Genomic DNA, 22,498 nt, shown 5'->3' on the forward strand with positions numbered 1-22,498 from the left:
TGGGGTGGCTGGGTGATGGACATTGGGGAGGGTACGTGCTATGGTGAGCGCTGTGAATTGTGTAAGACTGATGAATCACAGAGCTGTACTCCTGAAACAAATAATACATTATATGTTAATAAAAAAAAAGAACTACATTTTCAAAGTCGTGCAAAGTTATCAGTCCCTCCCCCAAATACATCTTTTGCAGGAACTACACACCCCTGCTCTTTCCACTGTTCTCTACCTGATATGGTTATAGACCAATAACCATTGTTGGACTCTATTCTGGAATCACGTCAAGTGGATCAGGTTCTTAAAATGCAAGCCTGGCTGTAATATTTCAGATATAAGTCACCTAATTTAGAGTACAGTGAGATTCCTTATCCTCCTTGATCTGTACCTTCAGGATCTATAAATTTGATCCAGGACTGCATTAGCTTTTCATCTACTATGATCCCTACCCTCTTTATCCTATCAACTGTTCTTATACGAGATCCCCATCCTAGAACTGCTTACTTTTTTTTTTTTGGAACTGCAGGCCTTGTTATTTTACTTATTGATTTATGAGTTTTGACCCATAGTTTCAAATTATTGAGAACTTTAAAAGCCATAACTCTTTTGCCTAACCTGGTAGCTACTTGGTGCTGTGCCAGGCTTATTAAAGTATGATATTCCAGTCTTGGTGAAGTGCCAAGAAATGGGCACTTTCATGCACAGTTGGTACAAGTATGAATTGGTACAGCCTTCCATGGAGCAATCTGGAAATAGTTATAGTACCCCTTTAAAATGTACATATATTTGATTCAATAATTCTACTCTTAAGAATTAATCTAAATGAAATAACCAGAAAAGCATGCACAGATATAAGCACAGACACTTAGCATAGTATATTGAAAAGTCAGAAAACACCAATATGTTAACCCCAGGGGAATGGTTATAAAAACGACACAGGAACCACAGGACATGATATTATGAAGTCATTAAGTTGCTGGAATGAGAATGGGGAAATTCTGTTTCTGGTGATGATGCTCTGAATAATCTGGACTCATCCTCCCACTGAAAACAGCCAGAGAAGGTGGGCAAAATGTATAAAAATTCTATTTGAAGACAATGCAGAGTTTCCAAAATAAGGAAGAATTATGGAACCATGACTCAGGTAGAAAAGGAAACCCATGGTGTGATACCAGAAGTTGAGGTTAACTTTTCTACTTATGACATCTGTAGCTATTAAAAGAGGCAGTTGAGAGTCTGAAACTTGAGCAAACTTCCACCAGATTCACAGGGTGAAGGGGACAAAAACTGGATACCAGAGCCTGCTAAAAGGTGATACAGACAAACCCCTCTGACTCTGGACTTTGGGTTGGGATTTTGAAATGCTATACTCTAGGAGAAAGTGTGCATCAGAAGTAGACTAGTCCTCACAGAAACTGAAAGCAGCTCAGTCCTTGATCTTGAGTGCCCCAGCTTAGACATGAGCCATGTACAGCATCTCAAACTATTTTTATACATCTCATACACAATGTCTGACACTCAGAAAATAACCAGGCGTAAGTGGACACCACGAAGAGGACACGGAAAATCAGGAGAAACAACAGGCAATAGAAACTGATCTATAGGAGATTCAGTTGATAGAGCCAACAGAAACAAACATGAAAATGATTATGCTAATATGTTCAGGAAGTTAAAAAACAAAACTTTCAGGGGAGAACTAAAAATTCCTGTATATTCTAGAACTGGAAAGTACAACTCAATGAAAAAGTTCCATAGCAGTTTAAACACAGCTGAAGAGAGAAATGGTAGAGTGGAAAATACGTCAGAAGAAAATATGCAGGACTAAAGCAGAGAGACAAAAGGATGAAGAATTTAGAAAAGAGCTAAGGAGACCTACAGGATCTGGTGAATGGTCTATGCATGTGCAATCAGAGGCACAGAAAATGAGACAGGAGAAAACACAGTGAAATCAATATTTGAACAAAATATAATGAGGAATTTTCCAAAATTGGCAAAGACATCAAGACCTACATTTTAAAAAACACCATGCATCCCAAGTACTATATATAAGGAAAAACCACACCTTTACCTAACAGAGTAAAATTTCTGAAAAACAGAGATGAAGAAAAAATATAGCATCTTAAAAGGAACAACGATAATTGGCAGATGACATCACAGAAAAACAATGGAATATATTATAGTGCTTAAAGGAAATAGTTCCTACCCAGTATTCTACATCCCATGAAATATCCTTCAAAATTGAAAGTTAAATAAAGACATTTTCAGACAGATAAAAATTTAGAGAATTCAAAAGCGACAGACTGCATTAAAGGAATACTAAGGGCTTTTCTTCAGACAAAAGAAAAATTACCCTTGACAGTTGCTTGGAGATGCAGAACGCAATGAAGAGATGAAGTTTAATGTGTGGGAACCTTTAAATGAAAATTAAAGGCCGGGTGTTATATGCAGCTAATGAATCACTGAACACTATATCAAAAACTAATGATGTACTATATGTTGGCTAACTGAACATAATAAAAAAAAAAAAAAGAAAATTAAAGGCAGGTTACAACAATAACAAGAGAGACAGGAAGCAAATATAACCCAATGAATGAGTTTATAGGAGTTTACACAGTTTCAACAACTTCATTTCCAGAGACATATTGTTCAACCAGAAGAAGCAGCTTTCGTGACCCCAGGTATTGGTGTTTCTATCTGGAACTTTAGTCACTAGAGATGTAGTCCAGATTTCTTCTGGCTACACCTTTCTTTGTTGTCATGCATTTATTCAACAAATCTATTAAGCATCTATTACATGCCTCACACTGTGTAGGGAACTGGGACCACAGAGATAAAGACACCCACTTTATCGATGGAGAAGAAAACCTCAGGGAGATTACTCGCAACTTGCTCAAGTTCACCAGGCTCATAAGGGACAGAGCTGAACTCTGGTTCTGTTTCTCTACCATACATTTTTTACTAAGCAGCCCTGACTCTTTAAAAAAAAAAACACCATATATATGAATGCTAACTGGAACTGATGCATGTTACTCTTTCTCGCTCATGTTTTGTTGCCATTAACTCAGCTTTTATCTCTCATATCCTTATACCACTATCACTCTACCATCTACAAATTATTCCCTTTAATGCTCTTTCCTATTCCCTATGCCTTTGTTGACTAAAATATTTTGAATTTATTTGTGAGATGTGCAATCTTCTATTTAAGATGTCAGCGTGCAACATTCTATAGCTGGAAGAATTTCACTAGGATTTCTAACCATTTAATGCTATCACTCATAATCATGCACAGCTGCTGTCCTCTCACCCTGATGGAGAACTGAGGTCAGGGGCCAAGGTGGCCTAGAGAGGAAGGCAGGAGACTGCGTCTTCCCTCCATCTGCCTGACCCCATCCCACCTGATTAACCTTGGCACTGGGGCCCTGCTAATACACAAAGGTGAGAAGGCCAATGCTGATGCTTTCAGAGGGACTCCTTCCTGCTTCTCAATTACCAGTTCAGTACCTCGGAGTGAAGAGTTATTTCTCTTGACTCAGGCAATAACTTCTGCACATATTTGTATCAAAATTTAACAACTTGGAGGGAAAGATTATTTTTACAGAGAAATGATCAATCACATGTTTATATATAATGTATGGCCAAGATACAGGTTTATAAGACTGAAATACTGCTTCCATGATTTAACCTGAGCCTCCATCTTATAGAAAGATAGTCTGCAGGCTAGAGGCCGAACTTTCCAAGTCTGGCACAGAAACAAACATGGTGAAGCAGCATGAAAAGTTTGGAATGATGAAAGCATGTGGGGGTAGGGTCTGAGGAACAATAAAAGAATTATGCCAAATGATTATTTGATTTAAGCATCACAACTGGATGACCCTGAGAATCCCTCTGGAGAACATAGTATAGACTGTTGCTTCTCCAGAGAATGTTGAAATTTTAGATAAGGCCAGGATGTTTTTATACACTATCTGTACCGTAGACCCTGATTTTAGTTACTACAGAACTTATTAAAATGAAGGACCTCATATTTTATGAATAGGAAAGACAAAAAAACTGACCTGACTAGGGAATAAAATTCTTAACAGAAAAATAAAAATAACTTTAAAAAAAAATATTTTATTTATTTATTTGACAGAGAGGGATAGCAGAGCAGAAACACAAGCAGAGGGAGTGGGAGAGGGAGAAGCAGGCCTCCCACTGAGCAGGGACCCCGATGCGGGGTTCGATCCCAGGACCCTGGGATCATGACCTGTGCCGAAGACAGACGCTGAATGACTGAGCCACCCAGGTGCCCCTAAAAATAACTTTTAAAACCCTGATGTAAAAGTCTCTACAGGTTGAGTGTGTAATTCTTTTCACACGCCCACAGATTAAGTGTTGCTCACATACAAACATTGCTAGCATCTTTCATGAGACTCCACAACCATATCTTGATGAAAAAGACCAACTTCTGAGGAAGCCCAGAGGTTTCTGTCAACAGGTCTTTCCCTTTTCATCTGCTCAACAAAAAACAAGTATTCAAAATAAGCGACTCTTTCAATAGGTAGGTTGAAATCACTGGTTATCAACCTGGGGTGATTTTGCCCCCAGGGGACATGTGGTAATGTGTCAAGACATTTTTGGTTCTCATGACTTGGTAAGGGGTGCTCCTGGCATCTCGTGGGTAGAGACCAGGGATGCTGGTAAACATCCTACAAAGCACAGGATAGCACAGGCCCTGTCCCCCGGCAAAGAATTATCCTGTCCAAAATATTAATAGTGCCATGGTTGAGAAACTCTGGTATTAAAGTCTTCTTCATGAATAGCTGTATTTAACCAGATGGTCTATAACTTAATAAGTACTAATAACCTACTGGATTACATAGCACTCTTTCTTGTTATTTTATGTGTATATGCAAACAGATGTCTTATGTATTTTTAACGTCACCTTTGAATGGGAGAAAACTTACCAAAATATAGCTACATTCAATTTATATCAGTGTGAATGTAGTTTCACTCAGCCCTAGAAATGACGATACACTGGAAAAGAGATTAATGTGCATTTAATCTGGGGAGGTTTTCTCTAAGAGATAGTCTTCAGTTCTCATTTAAAGGAAGATTAGGGCATGCTGGGGAGAGTGGAAAGAAAACTTTCATGTTTCTGAGTCAAATGTGCAAAAACTTGGAAACAGGCAAAAGGAACACGGGGGTGAGGAGTGGGGTGGTTGATACACTTGGAACAGTGGATTTTTGGAGGGGGAGGTGTATTTATTTCAGATCAAGACTTGTAGGGTGTGACCATTTGGCAGGAAGATTTGAGGACAATGATCAAAAGTCTGTATTTAATCCTGAGCAACAGAAAGCCAGGGACCATTATGGGTCCACTGAGAAATACTCAGAAGATGAAAATACACTGGTCCACTCTCTTCTCATCCAAGTGGACAATATCGCCCTTTGTAAACACTGTTGTCTTTCCTAATTTCAAGGCACAGTTAATACTCTGCCTCTTTAATCCTAGTTTATACTCTTTGACCAGGCCTTAATCACTTAATCTATTTCAAATTTAAGGAACATACATGGATAGCATGTATCATGACCATGGGACAGCTTGAGCCACTTAAGAAAAATTTCAAGTACAAATAGTGTACGAAAACATCCTGGCCTTATCTAAAATTTCAACATTCTCTGGAGAAGCAAAAATCTGTAGTATGTTCTCCAGAGGGATTCTCAGGGTCATCCAATTCTGATGCTTAAATCAAATAATCATTTGGCATAATTCTTTTATTGTTCCTCAGACCCTACCCCCACGCTTTCATCATTCCAAACTCTTCATGCTGCTTCACCATGTTTGTTTCTGTGCCAGACTTGGAAAGTTCGGCCTCCAGCATGCACACTATCTTTCTATAAGCTGGGGGCTCAGATTAAATCCTCAATAACTTGTTATTGGGATCACAGATGTGCTTCTGGACCTGTCTTCCTTTTGCATGCAATCTCACGGAGTTTGGGCTGAAGATAGAAAGTCAACATTTTTTAGAAAATAATTGGTCTTTTATGATCTTGGGAGAATGACAAATGAGTTTTAGCAAAAACAGAATTTTGATAAAACAGAATGCAGATAGATGGGAAGAATTCATCCCTTGCATGAGGACACTTAGGATAATGAGTAGAGGCCCAAGGTACAGGAGGACAGAAAAGGTCTTAAGAGTTTAAAATGATCTCTACAAATTTAAGTAAAAGCACAGTTGTCTCCTATCTAAAGTCAGTTTGTATTCAGTTGTTTTTAAAAAGGAAACCACCAATGAAGAAGATCCTGTTATGTTCAGTTATAAATCACCACTGAAAAATAACTTTTAGGAAAAAAAGACAAAGGTTTTTAAATAGGCAATACACATCACACCATTACCAAAGAATGCGTCTTTTCAGAATTATAAATGTCCGAAAGGTATTTTTGAGTCTTAAGGCAATGAAATCCTCATGACTTCCAATTTCTACTAGTTGAGCACACGGGCTAGAATGCTAGAGAAAAGGTGATCTGTATGAGAGAGGATCAAGAAGAGAAGTGGAGCACCTGTGGAATGGGCAGCACATTAAGGGTAAGAGGAGAATATAAGCCCAGGGAGGGGCAAAGTGGAAAGCTGAGTGCCTGGACACTGATGTATGCATAGAAATAGGGGAGTGGGAAGGGGGGTTGGTCTGATCATTTCTTATATTTGATGGGCTAAGTATTTTTACATATATGAAATTAATGTTTCTTTAAGTACAATGGGACCACTGCTGCTTCAGGCAACACAGATATTCCTTTTCACATGTCACTTGGTAAAATCCCCATTCATCACAGTGTGCTTTTCATCCTTTGGTATTTCCAGTTGCTCACACTAACCTATATATGTCCCTAAAATAACAGCAGCTGTTGTCACTGTTTTTGGAAAAATACAAGCATCTTTGGACAGCTTTTCCAAGCAAAACACTCATTTTCCTTTTTATTAAATTGGTCTTGATTACAGTGGCAATAGTTAAATAACTACAGAAATCCAATTAGAAAGAATAATGTACAGATTACACAAGGGTCCCAGGTCATTTCCCAAGACAGGTCATTAGATTACTCCCTAAGAAGAGAAAATTCATATATAGCACTTTCTCCTCAAGATACTCAGGGCAATTAAAGAAGGGGACTTTCTGAGGCAAGGTATAATGGTTTGAGCAAAACTAGGGACAATGGTAAAGGGAGATTATTTCTATACAGCAAAACAGGGAAACAAGCAATATGGTTGAATACTGCTCCCCCGCCCCACCACACACACACGCATACCCAGCTTGAGACAGACTAACCGTGCATAGCAAAGCATCTTTACCCAGGGTGGCTGAGGTTCCTTCATTATCTGCAAGGTAATGCCTCACCTTGCTTCTCCTAACTGTGAGAACACCATTATATTATACCTCAAATTGGCTTGTTCATAGAAGGGTAAAGATCCTAGGCCAAAGCGTATGTTTAAATTCTCCCACCACGGTATAATATTATTTGACAGAGGACTATGAATAAGTTAAAGAAGTGTATTGGTATTTCCACAGCTTTTCTCAATCAGATTTCCTCCGGAGATTAAGTTGTAATGCCTTAAGATATCCATTATACATGATGAATTCATTTCTGTTCTATACACTGAGAATGGTGCTGGTTATGTACCATTCTTGGGAGAATTGAGAAAACAGACACTGAAATCACTTTTTGTCTTCTGTGGTTCAGAACTCTGGTTGAGAAAGACTATGCTGCACATAAACACCCAAAAATAAATAAATAAGGTAATAAAACCAATGGAGACAAAGAACTAAGAAACCAACAATGTAGAAAAAATCGAATACTAAAACAAAACAAAACAAACCCTAAAACAAAACTTTACATTAAAACAAAGTAGGAAAAATAAGGATAAAAAGAAATGGAAAAGTAGAAAATAAATAGCAACCACTACAATAGGAGGCAGAGGTGGTCAGACTGAATAAGCAAGATTTAACTATATGTCTGCAAGAAATGGACTTTAAATATAAAGATGCAGCTAGGTTAAAAGTCAAAGGATGGAAAATGACAGGCCATAGAAAGTGAAATACTATTATTTGATAAACTGGATTTCAAATTTTAAAAATTCTCCTTAAAAGACATCATTAAGAAAATACACAGTTAAGCCACAGTGAGAAAAACCTGCAATACAAAGATTTTGTATCCAGAATAAAGAACTGTTACCAACCAAGAAGAAGAGTATAAACAACCCAATTAAAAATGGGCAAAACATTTTGAATATTTACCCCCCAAAACCCCCCAAAATATTTGAATGGCCAATAAGTACATGTAAGAATGTTCAATCTCATTAGATATTAAGTAACTAAAACCACAATGAGTACAAATATTCATCCATTAGAATGGCTGCAATTAAAAGGACTGAGAATACCAAGTGTCGGTGAGAGTTGGATCAATAGAACGCACATACACCACTGGTGGGAAAGCAAAATGGTGCAACTACTTTGGAAAACAATGTGACAACTTCTTGGAAATCTAAACGTGTATTTACCATTTGAAATGAGAATTTCACTCCTAAATATTTTCCAAAGAAAAATAAAAATATATGTCCACACAACAATTTACGCAGGGATAATCATAACAGCCTTTTTCTTATTAGTTCAAAACTTGAGTCAATCCAAATGTCCATCAACAAACTGTGGCATATCCAACAATGAGTTCCTATTCAGCAATAAAAAGGAATGGACTGATGACACCAATTACAACACAAATAAGTCTCAAAAACATTATGTTAATCAAAAGAAGACACAAAAGGGTACATACTATATAGTTCTATGTATATTAATTTCTAGAAAAGAAATATATAACCTTTAGGGATCAAAGAATAGATTGGGGCCAGGGTTAATGGAGAGAAATGACTACAAAGGAAATTTTGGGGATGATGGGTGCACACATTTGTCAAAATTCATTAAACTGTATACTTAAAATAGGTACGTTCTATTGTTTTTTAATTGTTTTATTTCCAAGTTTATTTTAAAAACATCTCCACTCTCATATGGTTTTACCTATCTCCCCTCTAAATCCTACTAATTTTTGTGTTATATATTTTGAATAAATTCTAACAAAATTTTTCAGATTGAAGGGAAATGATTCCAAATAGAATTATGGCAGGTTAATTGACACTTTTTTCATTATGAATATCTCTCTTTATTTCTAATTATGCTTCTTGTCTTAAATCTAGTGTATTTGATATTATTACAACTGGTGAGTTTGATTAATGTTTGCATAGCATATATATTTTTTCATCCTTTTCCTTTATTTCTATAGAAATGTCTGTATTTCTATATGTGCTGAAACTTAAAGAGTGTGTCTTGTAAATCACATATAGAGAGTTTGGTTTCTTAACTCCATCTGGCAATCTTTGTTTTTTAATTTGCCCATTTAATTTTAATATAATTATTGACACAGCTGAATTTAAGTTTATCATCCTTCTATTTTTTTGTCCCATTAGCACTTTATTTCTCCTTTCCTTTAAAAAAAATAAATCATGTATTTTTCCTATTCTATTTTTCCCCTCTAATAGCTTCTTTTATTTTTTGTGTATTTGTTTTAGTGATTAGAGATTAAAATCTGCATCCCAGACTTACTATACTATATCTTAAATTGGAATCTTTACTGCTTTCAGAACAATGCAAAAATATTATGACAGTTTAATTTCATTTATTCTTCCCTTTGTACTACTGGTGTCATATATTCTTCTTCTACATATGTTGTAAATCCTTAAACATCTTGTTACGGTTGTTTAACAATCAACTTTCTAGATTTACCAACCTATTGACTTTTTCATGCTCTTTGCTCTTTTTTGCAGTTCTGTGCTTCCATCTGGGTTCATTTTCTTTCAACCGGAAGCACATCCTTTCATAGTTCTTGGGAGTCTTGAGTCTGTTGCAGATGAGTTTCATTACCTCTGTTTGGTCTTTAACATTTTTAATTCTCATTCATTTTTGAAGAATATTTTCATTGGGCTGGATTGTAGGTTGGCAGTTTTTCTTACTTTCTGCCCTTTCAAGATATCTTCTCATTTTCTTCTTGCTGGTGTATTTCCATTGCATAGTCAGCTGTAAGTCTTAATTTTGCTCCTTTGAAAGTCTTTTTTCCTCTGGATGTTTGAAAGATTTTCTTGCACTTTAATTTTCAATAGTTTGATGGGATTTTCTCTCTATTTATCCTAATTGGGATTCATCGAGCTTCTTGAAAGTATGAGCTGACTGCTTCTCATCATTTCTGAAAAATTTCTCAGCCATTATATCTTTAGAGGATGCTTCTGCTCCAATCTCTCTCCTTTCCTTATGGGATTCCAAGTATGTGTAAGTTAGACTTCTGACTGTTCCATAGGCTTAGGTATGTTCTTTCCACTTATTTTTATCTGTGTTTTATTTTCATCTATTGCTCTGTCTTCAAGTTCACTATTCCAAACTTCTTCTGTTTACATTCTGCTGTTAAACTTTCCAATGAATACTTAACATTAGATATTGCTTTATTCAGTTAAAGGATGTCCCCTTATTTTGTAGATTCTAAGCTACTGTTGAAATTCTACATATATTTCTCCATTTATAGCTTTTTTAAAAACCATACCAATCCTAATTACTTTTGTCCTTCTCAACTAGTTCCAATATCTGGATTATTTGTTACACTGCTTTTATTATTATTTTTTGTTTGTTTCCTGATTGTTAGTCACAATTTCTGGCTTCTTTTTGCATGTCTAGTCAATTTTTATTTCATGACAGCCATTGTATATGAAAATACCGTGGAGGCTCTTGATGATATTTGCACCAGGGAGAGGGCAGCCTTTCCTCTAGGGCGAGATTGGATCAATGTAATCAGTCCCTCACCTATCAGAGATTGAGTTGGGTCAAGCTGAGTTGCACTCCTAATAAGACTCACCCTACCTCCAGTTAATGCCTCTGCCTTGAGAGTGACCCTACCAGGCTTCTGATGGAGAGTCTGGAAGATCCCTGTCCTCTCAACCCCAAAAGACTGCAGAAGAGGTTCAGTTCTATCTTTTGGAGGTCTAAAGCTTACTCTTCAGCTTCCTTACCCATGAAAATTTAAAATCTGGTGTGAGAGGGAAAACAGTCATGTGACTGTTGCAAGCCTCATTCTTGCTGGATCTTGTCTTCCAAGCACCATGAGTATGTAGAAGATTTCACCCTGCCTTTCCAACCCATCACCTGAGCCTCCTAAACTACACCAGCACTTACATGTAAATTTGTACTACTTAAGTCAAGGAAATTTTCAACAACATGAACCTTTTCTTTACTACTTTAAACATTCCCAGAGAAATCTTACTTTCACTACTGATTTACTTACCATTTTAATTTTCTGAATTTTTTTATTATGTACATTTAGCCACCATATAGTACATCATTCGTTTTTGATGTAGTGTTCAATGATTCATTAGTTGTGTATAACACCCAGTGCTCATCACCACATGTGCCCTCCTTAATACCCATTACTCAGTTACTCCGTCCCCCATCCCCCTCCCTTCTGTAACCCTCAGTTTGTTTCCTGGAGTCCAGAGTCTCTCATGGTTTGTCTCTCTCTCTGATTTCTTCCTATTCAGTTTTCCCTCCCTTCCCCTATTGTCCTCTGCACTATTCCTTATATTCCACATATGAGTGAAACCATATGATAATTGTCTTTCTCTGCTTGACTTACTTCACTTAGCATAATCCCCTCTGCTTCCATCCAGGTCAATGCAAAGGGTAGGTATTCATCCTTTTTGATGGCTGAGTAATATTCCATTGTATATATGAACCACACCTTCTTTAACCATTCATCTTTTGAAGGACATCTTGGCTCCTCCCACAGTTTGGCTATTGTGAACATTGCTGTTATGAACATTGGGGTGCATGTGCCCCTTCTTTTCACTACATCTGTGCTTTGGGGTAAATACCTAGTAGTGCAATTGCTGGGTCATAGGGTTTTTTTTTTTTTTTTTAAGATTTTATTTATTTGACACAGAGAGACAGCTAGAGAGGGAACACAAGCAGGGGGAGCAGGAGAGGGAGAAGCAGGCTCCTGGCTGAGCAGGGAGCCCAATGCGGGGCTCAATCCCAGGACCCTGGGATCATGACCCGAGCCGAAGGCAGATGCTCAATGACTGAGCCACCCAGGCACCCCCATAGGGTTTTATTTCTAAATTTTCTTTTAGAGAGAGTGAGTGAGGGGGGGAGAGCAGATGGAGAGAGAGAATTTTAGCAGGCTCCATATCCAGCACGGAGCCCAACGCGGGGCTCAGTCTCATGACCTTGAGATCATGACCTGAGCTGAAATCAAGAGTCATATGCTTAACTGACTGAGCCGTCCAGGGGTCCCCTACTTAGCATTTTTAACAGATAGTGTAAGAGTGAACTTCTATACAGTCACTACTTAAAATTAATTCAAGTTTTGAGTAAGCGATATCTTGACTACTTTTTTTAAATCTTGATTTTCTATGTAAGGAAATGCCCTCAGACTATATCCTAGAAGTTTAAAAATATTCTCTGCAAATTGACTGATGCCTGGTGTGCTTTGCAGTGGAGGATACTGGAACATCTCTTTTCAGATAAGAAGCATTATCATCTCATAGTTAGCAACTGCAAATAACAGCTGTGACATGTTATATCCATAGCTAAAGGTCAGACCTTATCACTTACCAGTCCAGGAATGATGCATGGGTCAGCTGTCATGAAGCCTCTTCTGGGATAACTGCGGAGATGCATTTGCACAGTTGAGTAGACATTTTTTCCTGCTTGCCTTCCATTCTCCTGGTATACAGTCCCAGAACCCAGAGTTCTTTTGAGGAATTGCCACTCTCCCACTCGGTCCTTGTAATTATGGTTGACTATCTCCTCCTCCCCATGCCAAAGGTGGGCATATGGCCCAGGCTTTGTCAGTCACTTATTCCATGCTTCTGGTTACACTGGACCATTTCAAATGTTGACACATAACTCAAATTAGTTCTCAGAGACTCAATTTGAGGACTCTTGTCTACATTGCAGAGGATGAGAATGTCTGTAGCTGGGGTCGCAGAGAAGGAGGTACAAGACTGGAGCTGTTGGCAGCCATCTTGCCACTATGAAGTTAAGGCCTCTCTCAAAACAGAGCTAACAGGGAGGTACTAAGAGATGTAGATAATAAATGCCAGTCTTGAGGACATTGGTTGAGTCCCTGGATGTAGCCTATCATGTCTAAACCAGGAAATGGCCCAGAACTTTTCAGTTTTGTGAATAGAAAACAAAGATCCCTGTTTAACATAAGCAAGCGTTAGTTGGTTTTCTGTCACTGACAACCAAGAGTCTCTTCATCGGGTAATCTGCAACAATGAATCATCATTCTAGCAAGAGTCCATTCTAAGACAGAGGCCACCTGGTGAGCTGGGTGTATCAGGTGGAGAGTTAAAGTGCTCCTAGTGTATTACACGAGGTGGGAATCCACACTCAGGAACTGGCTGTGTTACAAGCCAAATATGGACTTCAGTAAGTCACTCAGCTTTCAAAGAGAAGCAAAGAAAATCACTTTTAAGGACTAGCAGCTGGAGAGAATGGCATAATGTCCACAATGAAATGATCTAAGACAGTTGGAAATATGGACCTGAATCTTGCAAAAGATCAGGGCTGGTGGTGAGGATTTTGTCATGTTAACAGAGGGGAGGGTAGCAACCCTTGAGATGGAGAAGGGATCTAGAGAGAGAATGTCATAAGAGGAAGTAGGCAGAAGACAGAACCTCATGAGTTGCATAGATTTAGAAGGCTGGTGGGGGAGAATAGGAACAGGGGGTAAAAGTGAGTGAGTAGTCAGGGAGGTAGGAGGAGAATCAGGAAAAACCTGGACCAAGAAATCAGGGGCAGCAGGTGGATGAGAAAGAAATCACCAACTACAGATACCAAGAAGTTGAAAATCCCACAGACTGAGGGAAGGGCAAGGAATTCACCAAGGTCATCGCTGACCTTGCCAAAAGCTGTTCCAGGCAAGTGGTAGGGTAGAACCAGGCTGCAACAGTTACCCAGCAAATCCATGGTGAAAAAGCAGACCCTAGGAGCCATCAGCTCCCTCTGAGATGGCTGGTGGATAAACCAGGGGCAGGAAGGCAGTAGCTGGGGGCTTAACTCCAAAACAATGTAAGTGCCATGACATTGTCTTCGATTGTAAATCACCATTTGGGGTGCTCGTTTTCAATAGGAAGCTATAAAAAACAGACTCTGTAAATAAAGGTGTAAGGCTATGATGCCAAGTAGCACATGCCCAGGAAATTTATCAAGAACTTACGAATTATGTGTTTGGTGAGAAGGGACCAAAATATGAAACTGTGTGCTATGAAGGGGAAACTACTACGATTTAGCTGAGCATCTACTGTGTATGGTGTACAGTAGATCCTAAAAAGCTTTTAGGGGGTGCCTGTCCATGCTGAGGGTCAGTGCAAGATAAGACCTCCAGGAAGCCTTCTCTGAGCCATGCCCTTGAAATATTAAGATCCCACCCGCACTGGGTTTGGGGCCCTTCTTGCTGTCCCTGTGCTGGCTGTGGTTCCAACACGCCTCTAGGAAGTGCTTTCTCTACACAGGTGTTTGTCTCTTCTACTGGGCTGACAAGTCCCAGGGGGGCAGGGGTTATGTTTGTTCATCTTCATATCACACAGTCTGGCACAGAGTAGACAATTAGGGTTACCAGATTTAGGAAAAAAGAAAAAAATAAAATCTAGTTAAATTTGGACTGCAAATTCAAATACTGCATACTTTTTACTCAAAAGCTATTTGTTGCTTATCTGAAATTCAAATTTCACCGGTCATCCTGTGCTTTATGGGGCAACCCTACACATTCCATCCATGTTTCCTGAATGAATGCAAAAGTGTAACTGGGGGAGGAGATGGGAAGAGGACAATTAACTCCTTCTGAACCCACTCTCCAAAAATGCTAATTTAAAAAACAGCACAATGCTAGAGGTAAGACACTGGCAGTGCAGTTAAGACCATAAGAAGACATGAGAGAAGATTTCAGAAACCTATAGCAGGATTGCCAACTAGGGGACCCCATGTAGTTGGATATACCTGCTCCCCACCTCTGCCTCCCAGGATCACAACTCCTGATGTTAGAACCTGGCTGTGCCTCTGGAGGAATGTGGCTGAATTTAGGTCACTGTTTCTCCTCAACACACAAAACTAAAGAAGAAGTACTATGTGCAGCTGGGTGGTCTTGGCCACATAGTCGAGGGATCCAGAGACTGTGGGATCAGTGGAGTCTGGGTGGTCAGGGAAGGCTTCAGGGAGGAGGCGTGCCTGTGGTAAGGCCCTCAAGAAGGAGGAAAACACAAACAGGCAGAAACCTCTTCTTGGGTTCTGACTCTGACTTCTTTGTAATTATACCTCAAAAATAAGCCAAACATGAGACCAAGATCGTGGCTGTCTTCCTTAAACACTTGGTTTGTTTGTTACTTTAGCCTTTTCTCTGCTTCAGTAACAAGTGACTTTCTTCTCTTCTCCCAGCAGACGAGAGTTTCATCAACCCTGCGATCACCACAACCTAGTGTCTGACAGACTGTTAACTATGCCTGTCACTGCAGGCCATGTTCACACACAAAAGTGCACCTGTGTGGAGAGGCTCTGTTGGGTAACGGACCCCTGCAGTCAAGTCTTTGGACGTGGTGTTGCCTTCTTTCCTTTACTTTTAGTTGACATTTTATTAGTTACTTGCCTCTGTTTTATGTGGGAGGCAACCATTTTGTTCAACTGAAGACAGCATTTTAGCTTGCCACTTTGCTTATAGTTTCTGTGGGTAGGAACTTGGATCAGTTTAGCTGAGAGGCTCTATCCTGGGGTGTCTCATGAGGGTGCAGTCAGACGTCAGCGAAGGCTGCCATCATCTGAGGGCTGGACTGAGACCGGAGGACCCACTGCAAGATGGCGCACTCACAGGCAAGAGGGCGCACTCACAGGCAAGAGGGCGCACTCACAGGCAAGATGGCGCACTCACATGCCTGGCAGTTGATGCTGTCAGCCAGACAGCACAACTCTTCACACGGCCCTCTCCACAGGACTGCTTAAATATTTTCAGGGCTTGGCACCTCCAAAGTGAGAGAGCCACGAGACCAAGGTAAAAAGTGTGAAGTCACATGCTGTCTCTACTGCCTTATTCTATTGGAGACACAGACTAACCCTGACTCAGTGTGGGAGGGGGCTTCAGAAGAGTGAGGGTAATATGGGAAGTTGGCCTATCACAGAACCAGTTTAGGAAACTCAACTTAGAAAATTCAAAATATGCTAATTTATTAGTTACGTCTTAATATTTCAAGGGGCAATGTCTCCCATCCTGGAAATAGAAGGACATTAAGATCTTACCAAAAATGGCGAGATGCCCAAGAAGACTACACAAAAGGGAGGCAGGGAACACAGAGGCCTCATCAACACCATCTGCTTCAGGGGTTGGGCCCTATCCACCCCCATCTATCCACCCTCCATCTGTCCACCCCCCATCCCTCAACTGCCAACCCAGATATCATTGATATTTACCACACAAACTTCTGTGGTAGACTGTGGGGAATAGTGGTAAGCAAAAGAGATACGTCTCCATCCTCTTGTAACAGACAGTCCAGTTGGGGAGGCAAACAAACAAGCAGATAAATAAAATGGTGTGGCACAGTGTAAAAGAAACTGAACGGAATTATAGCAACTGGCAGAGCAGGTACCTGCCTAAATGAGATGAGCAGGGAAAGCTTCCCTAAGGAAGTGGTTTTAAGGCAGAGGTGAGAAAAGGCTCTTGGCAGCAGTGATCAGAGGACAATGAAGGGACTCATGGATGGAGGTCAGGAATGGGCACAGGAAGGTTCCTAGGGCTCTTCTGAATAGAATCCCAGAGGACAAAGCCAAGTGTGGAAGATGAGACCACCAACCCTATCCTAAACGTCTTCCAATAGAGGGGCTGCATCTGTGGCATTGCCTTGGGGCCACCAGAGGAGCAACAGGTGGGGAAGGAGTCAAGCCTGGAAGGAGGGGTGGGAACAGAAATCCCAGGAATATGGGGGAAAGTCAGTCTGATTTCTGGAGAGGAGACCAAATGTCCCAGGTGAGGCAAAGCAGAAACCAGGTGAGGGTGGTGTGAGGACAGGCTATGGCGGGAGGTGGGTATGCTAAAAGAAGTTTGAATGCAGAGAGAGTAGAGCAAAGATAAGCTTTAGGGCTGCAGGCCAAAGTCTGACTTCTGTTTAGAGCATCATCTCAATGGGGCTACACATCGAAAGGTTCCACTCTTCATTTTGGACAAACTGGGAGCACCATCCACTTACAAAGTGGGACACACCTGAATCAATCAAGAGATATGACATATATATTTCTGGGAAAAAAGATCTGCCTAAATCTGGTGCAGCCATTCTGGAAAACAGTATGGAGTTTCCGCAAAAAGTTGAAAATAGAGCTACTGTCCGACCCAGCAATTTCACTACTGGGTATTTACCCCAAAGATACAAATGTAGTGATCCAAAGGATCACGTGCACCCCAATGTTTATAGCCACAATGTCCACAATAGCCAAACTATGGAAAGAGCCTAGATGTCCATCAACAGATGAATAGATAAAGAAGATGTGGTATATATATACAATGGAATATTACTCAGCCACCAAAAAAATTGAAATCTTGCCATTTTCAACGATGTGGATGGAACTAGAGGGTATTATGCTAAGCGAAATAAGTCAATCAGAGAAAGACAATTATCATATGCTCTCGCAGATATGTGGAATTTGAGAAACAAGGCAGAGGATCATAGGGGAAGGGAGGGAAAAATGAAACAAGATGAAACTAGAGAGGGAGACAAACCATAAGAGACTCTTAATCTCAGGAAACAAACAAGAGGGTTGCTGGAGTGGAGGTGGGTGGGAGGGTTGGGGTGGCTGGCTGATGGACATTGGGGAAGGTATGTGCTATGGTGAGTGCTGTGAATTGTTTAAGACTGATGAATCACAGATCTGTACCCCTAAAACAAATACTTTATATGTTAATAAAAAATAATTCAAACATACAAAGTAAAAAAAAAAGTTTTCCCTAAAAAAAAAAAAAAAAAAAAGATCTGCTTAAGAGTCCATTGTTTATAGTAACATTTTCAATAATTTGAAATGCAAGTACCTGAGGGAAATGCTTGATTGTGAAACTATGAAAATGACTTTTATATTTTTTGTAGCATTCATCAAATCTAAATGAAAAAGCACTAGACCAAAACAAAAGCCAAGAAAAAAGTAAATGAAATGAAATAATTGAAAAATAAGGGACTCTTATAAATATTAATTCAAACATTTCTGGGGACCTACTATGTATCAAGTACCAATAGACTCTGAGGATACAGACATGAGCAGTACATAGTATCTGCCCTTCAAGATTTCAGCTTCCCTAAGAAACCAATAACAAAATCAACTGTTACGTGTGGATAACACATACCATGATGGAGGTACTGACTGGGTGCTCGAGTAACATGCTCCAAGCTGGAAGTTCTGAGTGGGTGCTTGGGTAACATGCTCCATGCTGGAAGTACTGACTGGGTGCTCAAGTAACATGATCCATGCTAGAAGTACTGAACTAGGTGCTCAGGTAACATGCGTCATGTTGGAAGTACTAAACTAGGTGCTCAGGTAACATGCTCCATATTGGAAGGACTGAACTGGGTACTCAGGTAACATGCTCCATGCTGGACTGACTGGGTGCTCAGGTAACATGCACCATGCTGGGAGTACTAAACTGGGTGCTCAGGTAACATGCTTCATGCTGGAAGTACTGAACTGAATGCTCGGGTAACATGCCCCACATGGGACCTGGGTACCTGGCAGCTAACCGGATGTTGAAAAGGGGTGGTGTACGTGAGGAGTTTGGGAAAACCACTGCTTAGTCTGCTTACAGACGGGCATGCTTAAACAACAGACAATTAATCCCCATAGTTCTGGAGGCTGGAAGCCCAAGATGAGGGTGCCAGCATAGCTAGGGTCTTGGTGAGGGCTCTCTTCCTGGCTTGCAGACAGTCATGTCACTGCATCTCACAGGGTGGAGAGAGCTCTGGCCTCTCCCTCTTCTTACAAATATGCTGCTCCCATCCTGGGGGCCCCACCCTCACGACCTCATCTAACCTTAATCCCTTCCCAAAGGGTCCACCTCCAAATGCCATCACGTTGGGGGTTAGGGCTCCAACATGCAAACTTTGGGGAAACACAAACATTCAGTCTGTAATGCCAACCAAAGAAGGTGATTTCTGAGGTCAGTCCAGGAAAATGGAGACAGGACGTGGAAGGTGAGGGAGGGTTAGGGCAGGGAAGGTAGGAGCGTGTAGAAAGCCCATGCAGAGCAGTAGTGGGACTGGGCCTCTGGGGGCCGGCAAGAAGGTGCAGGTATGGCACAGCGTGAGGAAGGCGGAGGGGGCTCAGGTCACAGATGGATGCACAGGCCTCACATTAAAGGTCTGGGTCTTTTTGTTTCTCAACAAACAGGGTTTTAGAGGGGAGGGGGGAGGGGGATTGGTTAGCCCAGTGATGGGTATTAAGGAGGGCACGTACTGCATGGAGCACTGGGTGTGATACGAAAACAATGGATCGTGGATCACTACCTCAAAAACTAATGATGTATTGTATGGTGACTAACGTAACATAATAAAATTTAAAAAAAAAGAAAAGAAAATATGGGGGCACCTGGGTGGCTTAGTCAGTTGGGCGTCTGCCTTGACTCAGGTTATGATCCGGCTCCCTGCTTGGTGGAAGCCTGCTTCTCTCCCTCTCCCTCTGCCATTCCCCCCAGCTTGTGCCCTCTGGCTCTCTCTATCTCTCTGTCAAAAAATAAAATAAAATAAAATAAAGGTCTGGGTCTTACTCTGAGAGAAACGGGGAGTCACTGATGGTTTTTAAATAGTTCTAAGACACAGTCAGATTTGTGTTGAAGAAAGACTCATTCTGCGCAGTAAGGGTGGATCTGAGTGGCCAGAGAGTGAAGGATCCACTAAAATGCCATTAAAAACCGGGTTTCCGAGGACGCTTCATGGCACTGGAAGTGTAAATAACAACAACAAACACAGTGAATCTTAGCATGTTCTATACGCTTAAACACCATCTTAGCAACAGCCCTCTGAAATAGGTAATTTTTTTTGGTTCCCGTTTTTAATGGGGAAGCAGAGGTTCAGAGTGGTCGTGTTACTCGCCAAAGGTCACAGAGCAAGGGAGTAGCGTGCCAGCCCTGCACCCCTGTGAGCAGTCAGCTTAGACAGTCTCAGTGCTGGGGAGGGGCCTGCAGAGAACAAGAGTCCCTCACCAGCTCTTGCTGGGGTCTCTTCATAGGCCTGGGCCCCACGTTCCGTCTCTAACATAACCCATCTACCGCCTTGCCACCGCTTTCCTTCCTAAAACGGATGCTCGATCTCAAATGGCTTCTGAAACCACTGCCCCAAACATCACTTGACTTCTCAAAACCTTCCATGGCTTTCCACTGCCTTTGGAATGGAATTCTAACCTCTTAGCATGACATTCAAGGCCTCGCTTCACCAGAAAACTCCAATCCTGATAGTGCCTTATCCGTCATCGGTGTTTGTCACCTGCGAACACAAGCAGACAACACTACAACTTGCCACCCCGGGCATGGGCAGGGCAGAGTGTGGCTCCAGATCTCAGCTAGGACCCTCTGTACATAAGGAGGCTGAGGTGGGGAGGGTTTCAGTGGGCTGCCTCAGTCTGCAGAGAAGCTAGAACTCATGCCTTCCTGTTTCGTCCCATCAGATTCAGAAACACGGCCAGGAAATCCGAAGGCGAGCTCCTCCAGCCTCAGCTGCTTTAAATAAAATAGTTAAATTAATTTGCTGTCACGGCCGCAGGAATTTCTCGAGAGGAGGTGCCTCCGAGGTTAATGAGTATAATAGGCCAATTCTGTGTGTGCTCGCATTTCTGGAATCTGCAAACACGGGCAGTTGTAACTGGTAACGTTTCACTGAAAAATGTACATGTGTTGTCTTTGGGGGTATTTACTTAACTAAAGACATACATTTCCACAGCTTCTGGACATTTATTTTATAGGAAAAGATCTTTAAAGCCTCTCCAACTCATTTCCCCACCTGCCAACTCCTCTGGCCGGCTCTCCCCTAGCAGTGCGTGCCGGGGCCAGAAGAACGGCTCCATGTTCCTGTCCATTATAACCAGCAAAAATGCACTCGATGTTTTGCATTTGACTCCAGGACGCTGTTGCTGTCCTTCCCGCCTGACAGCTTCTTCTCACCCTGTCTGGGCAGCTGAAGTATGTGGGACGGAGATCGGAACCCTCGGCCGTCGGAAGACGTCGGAGGACGCCCGGTTTGTGTTATGCCCATTACCGGCGTTTCCCGTGGCAGCTGCATTCCCAGAAACGCTTCCAGACTGAACCAGACAAGGCCCGGTACCTGCCAATGAAACAGCAGGCTGGAAAAACCCAGCTCTGGGACTCCACCGAGACTGCTCCAGAGATGGCCCTGAAAAGGCTCCCTTCTCCCCTGACTGGGGCCGGGAGGCCAGGGGGTCGACAGAACCGGAATTCCTCACTCGCCCAACGTGGTCCAGACATGAAAAGTGCAAGACCACAAATGCCGGCTCTCTGGGCTCCAGATGAGCAGAGACGCGGACGTAGGAGGCCAGTGCCGGGCCAACCAACAGCTCCCGGGGATCTGACGCATTCCCACGTATCCCACTTAAGACACTAAAACCAGCAAGAACTTCTGGCAAGGCAAACACATTCCTATTAGCTGAAGAGGCACAACCAGAGAGCATATGCCCAGTGGCCTTGTTTCGAACTATAAAAGGAGGGACTAGATTTCAAAGGAGCCATAATAGAATTCTCTGCCCCTCGTGGGCTCTCAGCTCTTCCTTATGTTTGGACCGCAGGAGCTGACATTTCCTAGAGCTCTGCTTGAGCAAGCTTCAAAGCAGTTCTGAAAGGAAATTGCCCAGTTTTATGCATTTTTTAAAAAGGGCAAAGTCTCTCTAGCATCCAGCACAGGGCCTGGAACATGAGGGGCTCGCAGTAACTGTTTCCTGATTAAATGAGTATACAGAAAGAAGTCAAAAGAGAAGTAGGATAATGTTGAGGCAGTAAAATTTTTCCGCTCAAAAGTGACACGTCACAACTCTTACATGGAGCTCTACCGGATGGTGCTTGTTCCTGGCTGGGCCACCCCGCTCAGCAGCTGAGCAGGTTGTCATGGCTCATCTCTGGGGATCCAACCGAGCCTGCCTCCCCCCAAGGGATGCAGGACTTACTCTGCTTAGCTGTACACACCACCCCTGGTGAGGTACTCAATGAGCATCTACTGGATGGAAAAAAAGAAAGAAACCGTGAAATGTCTTGGGCTGTTTTCAAATGATATACTGTTTTCCCCAATGACAGATGCATCTAGAGAGGTACACAGCACATTTCATTTCAATCATTTATATTCCTTTTATGTGTTGGAACAAAAAGTCAGCATGTCAAGCACATATAAACTATTAAGTGTGGCTGCTTCTA

General features: G+C 41.4%; 1 protein-coding gene across 7 annotated transcripts in view; it reads right to left on the bottom strand.

Annotated features, from left to right (window-relative positions):
* Positions 1-22,498, bottom strand: part of ADAM12 (ADAM metallopeptidase domain 12) — a 346,655-nt gene that overhangs the window by 270,127 nt on the left and 54,030 nt on the right. For 2 of the 7 annotated variants that reach the window (XM_034985939.1, XM_034985936.1), the window contains one exon: positions 12,676-12,727. The exons of 4 other annotated variants lie outside the window; for them this stretch is intronic. In XM_034985939.1, the coding sequence (XP_034841830.1) occupies positions 12,676-12,727 (52 nt within the window). Of the gene's footprint in view, positions 1-12,675; positions 12,728-19,852; positions 20,952-22,498 lie in introns of those variants that run through there. One more of the 7 variants, XM_034985948.1, reaches the window with a different exon arrangement.

This window comes from Mirounga leonina, unplaced genomic scaffold, assembly GCF_011800145.1.
Source record: "Mirounga leonina isolate KUSES-001 unplaced genomic scaffold, KU_Mleo_1.0 Mir_114, whole genome shotgun sequence".
Classification (NCBI taxonomy): domain Eukaryota; kingdom Metazoa; phylum Chordata; class Mammalia; order Carnivora; family Phocidae; genus Mirounga; species Mirounga leonina.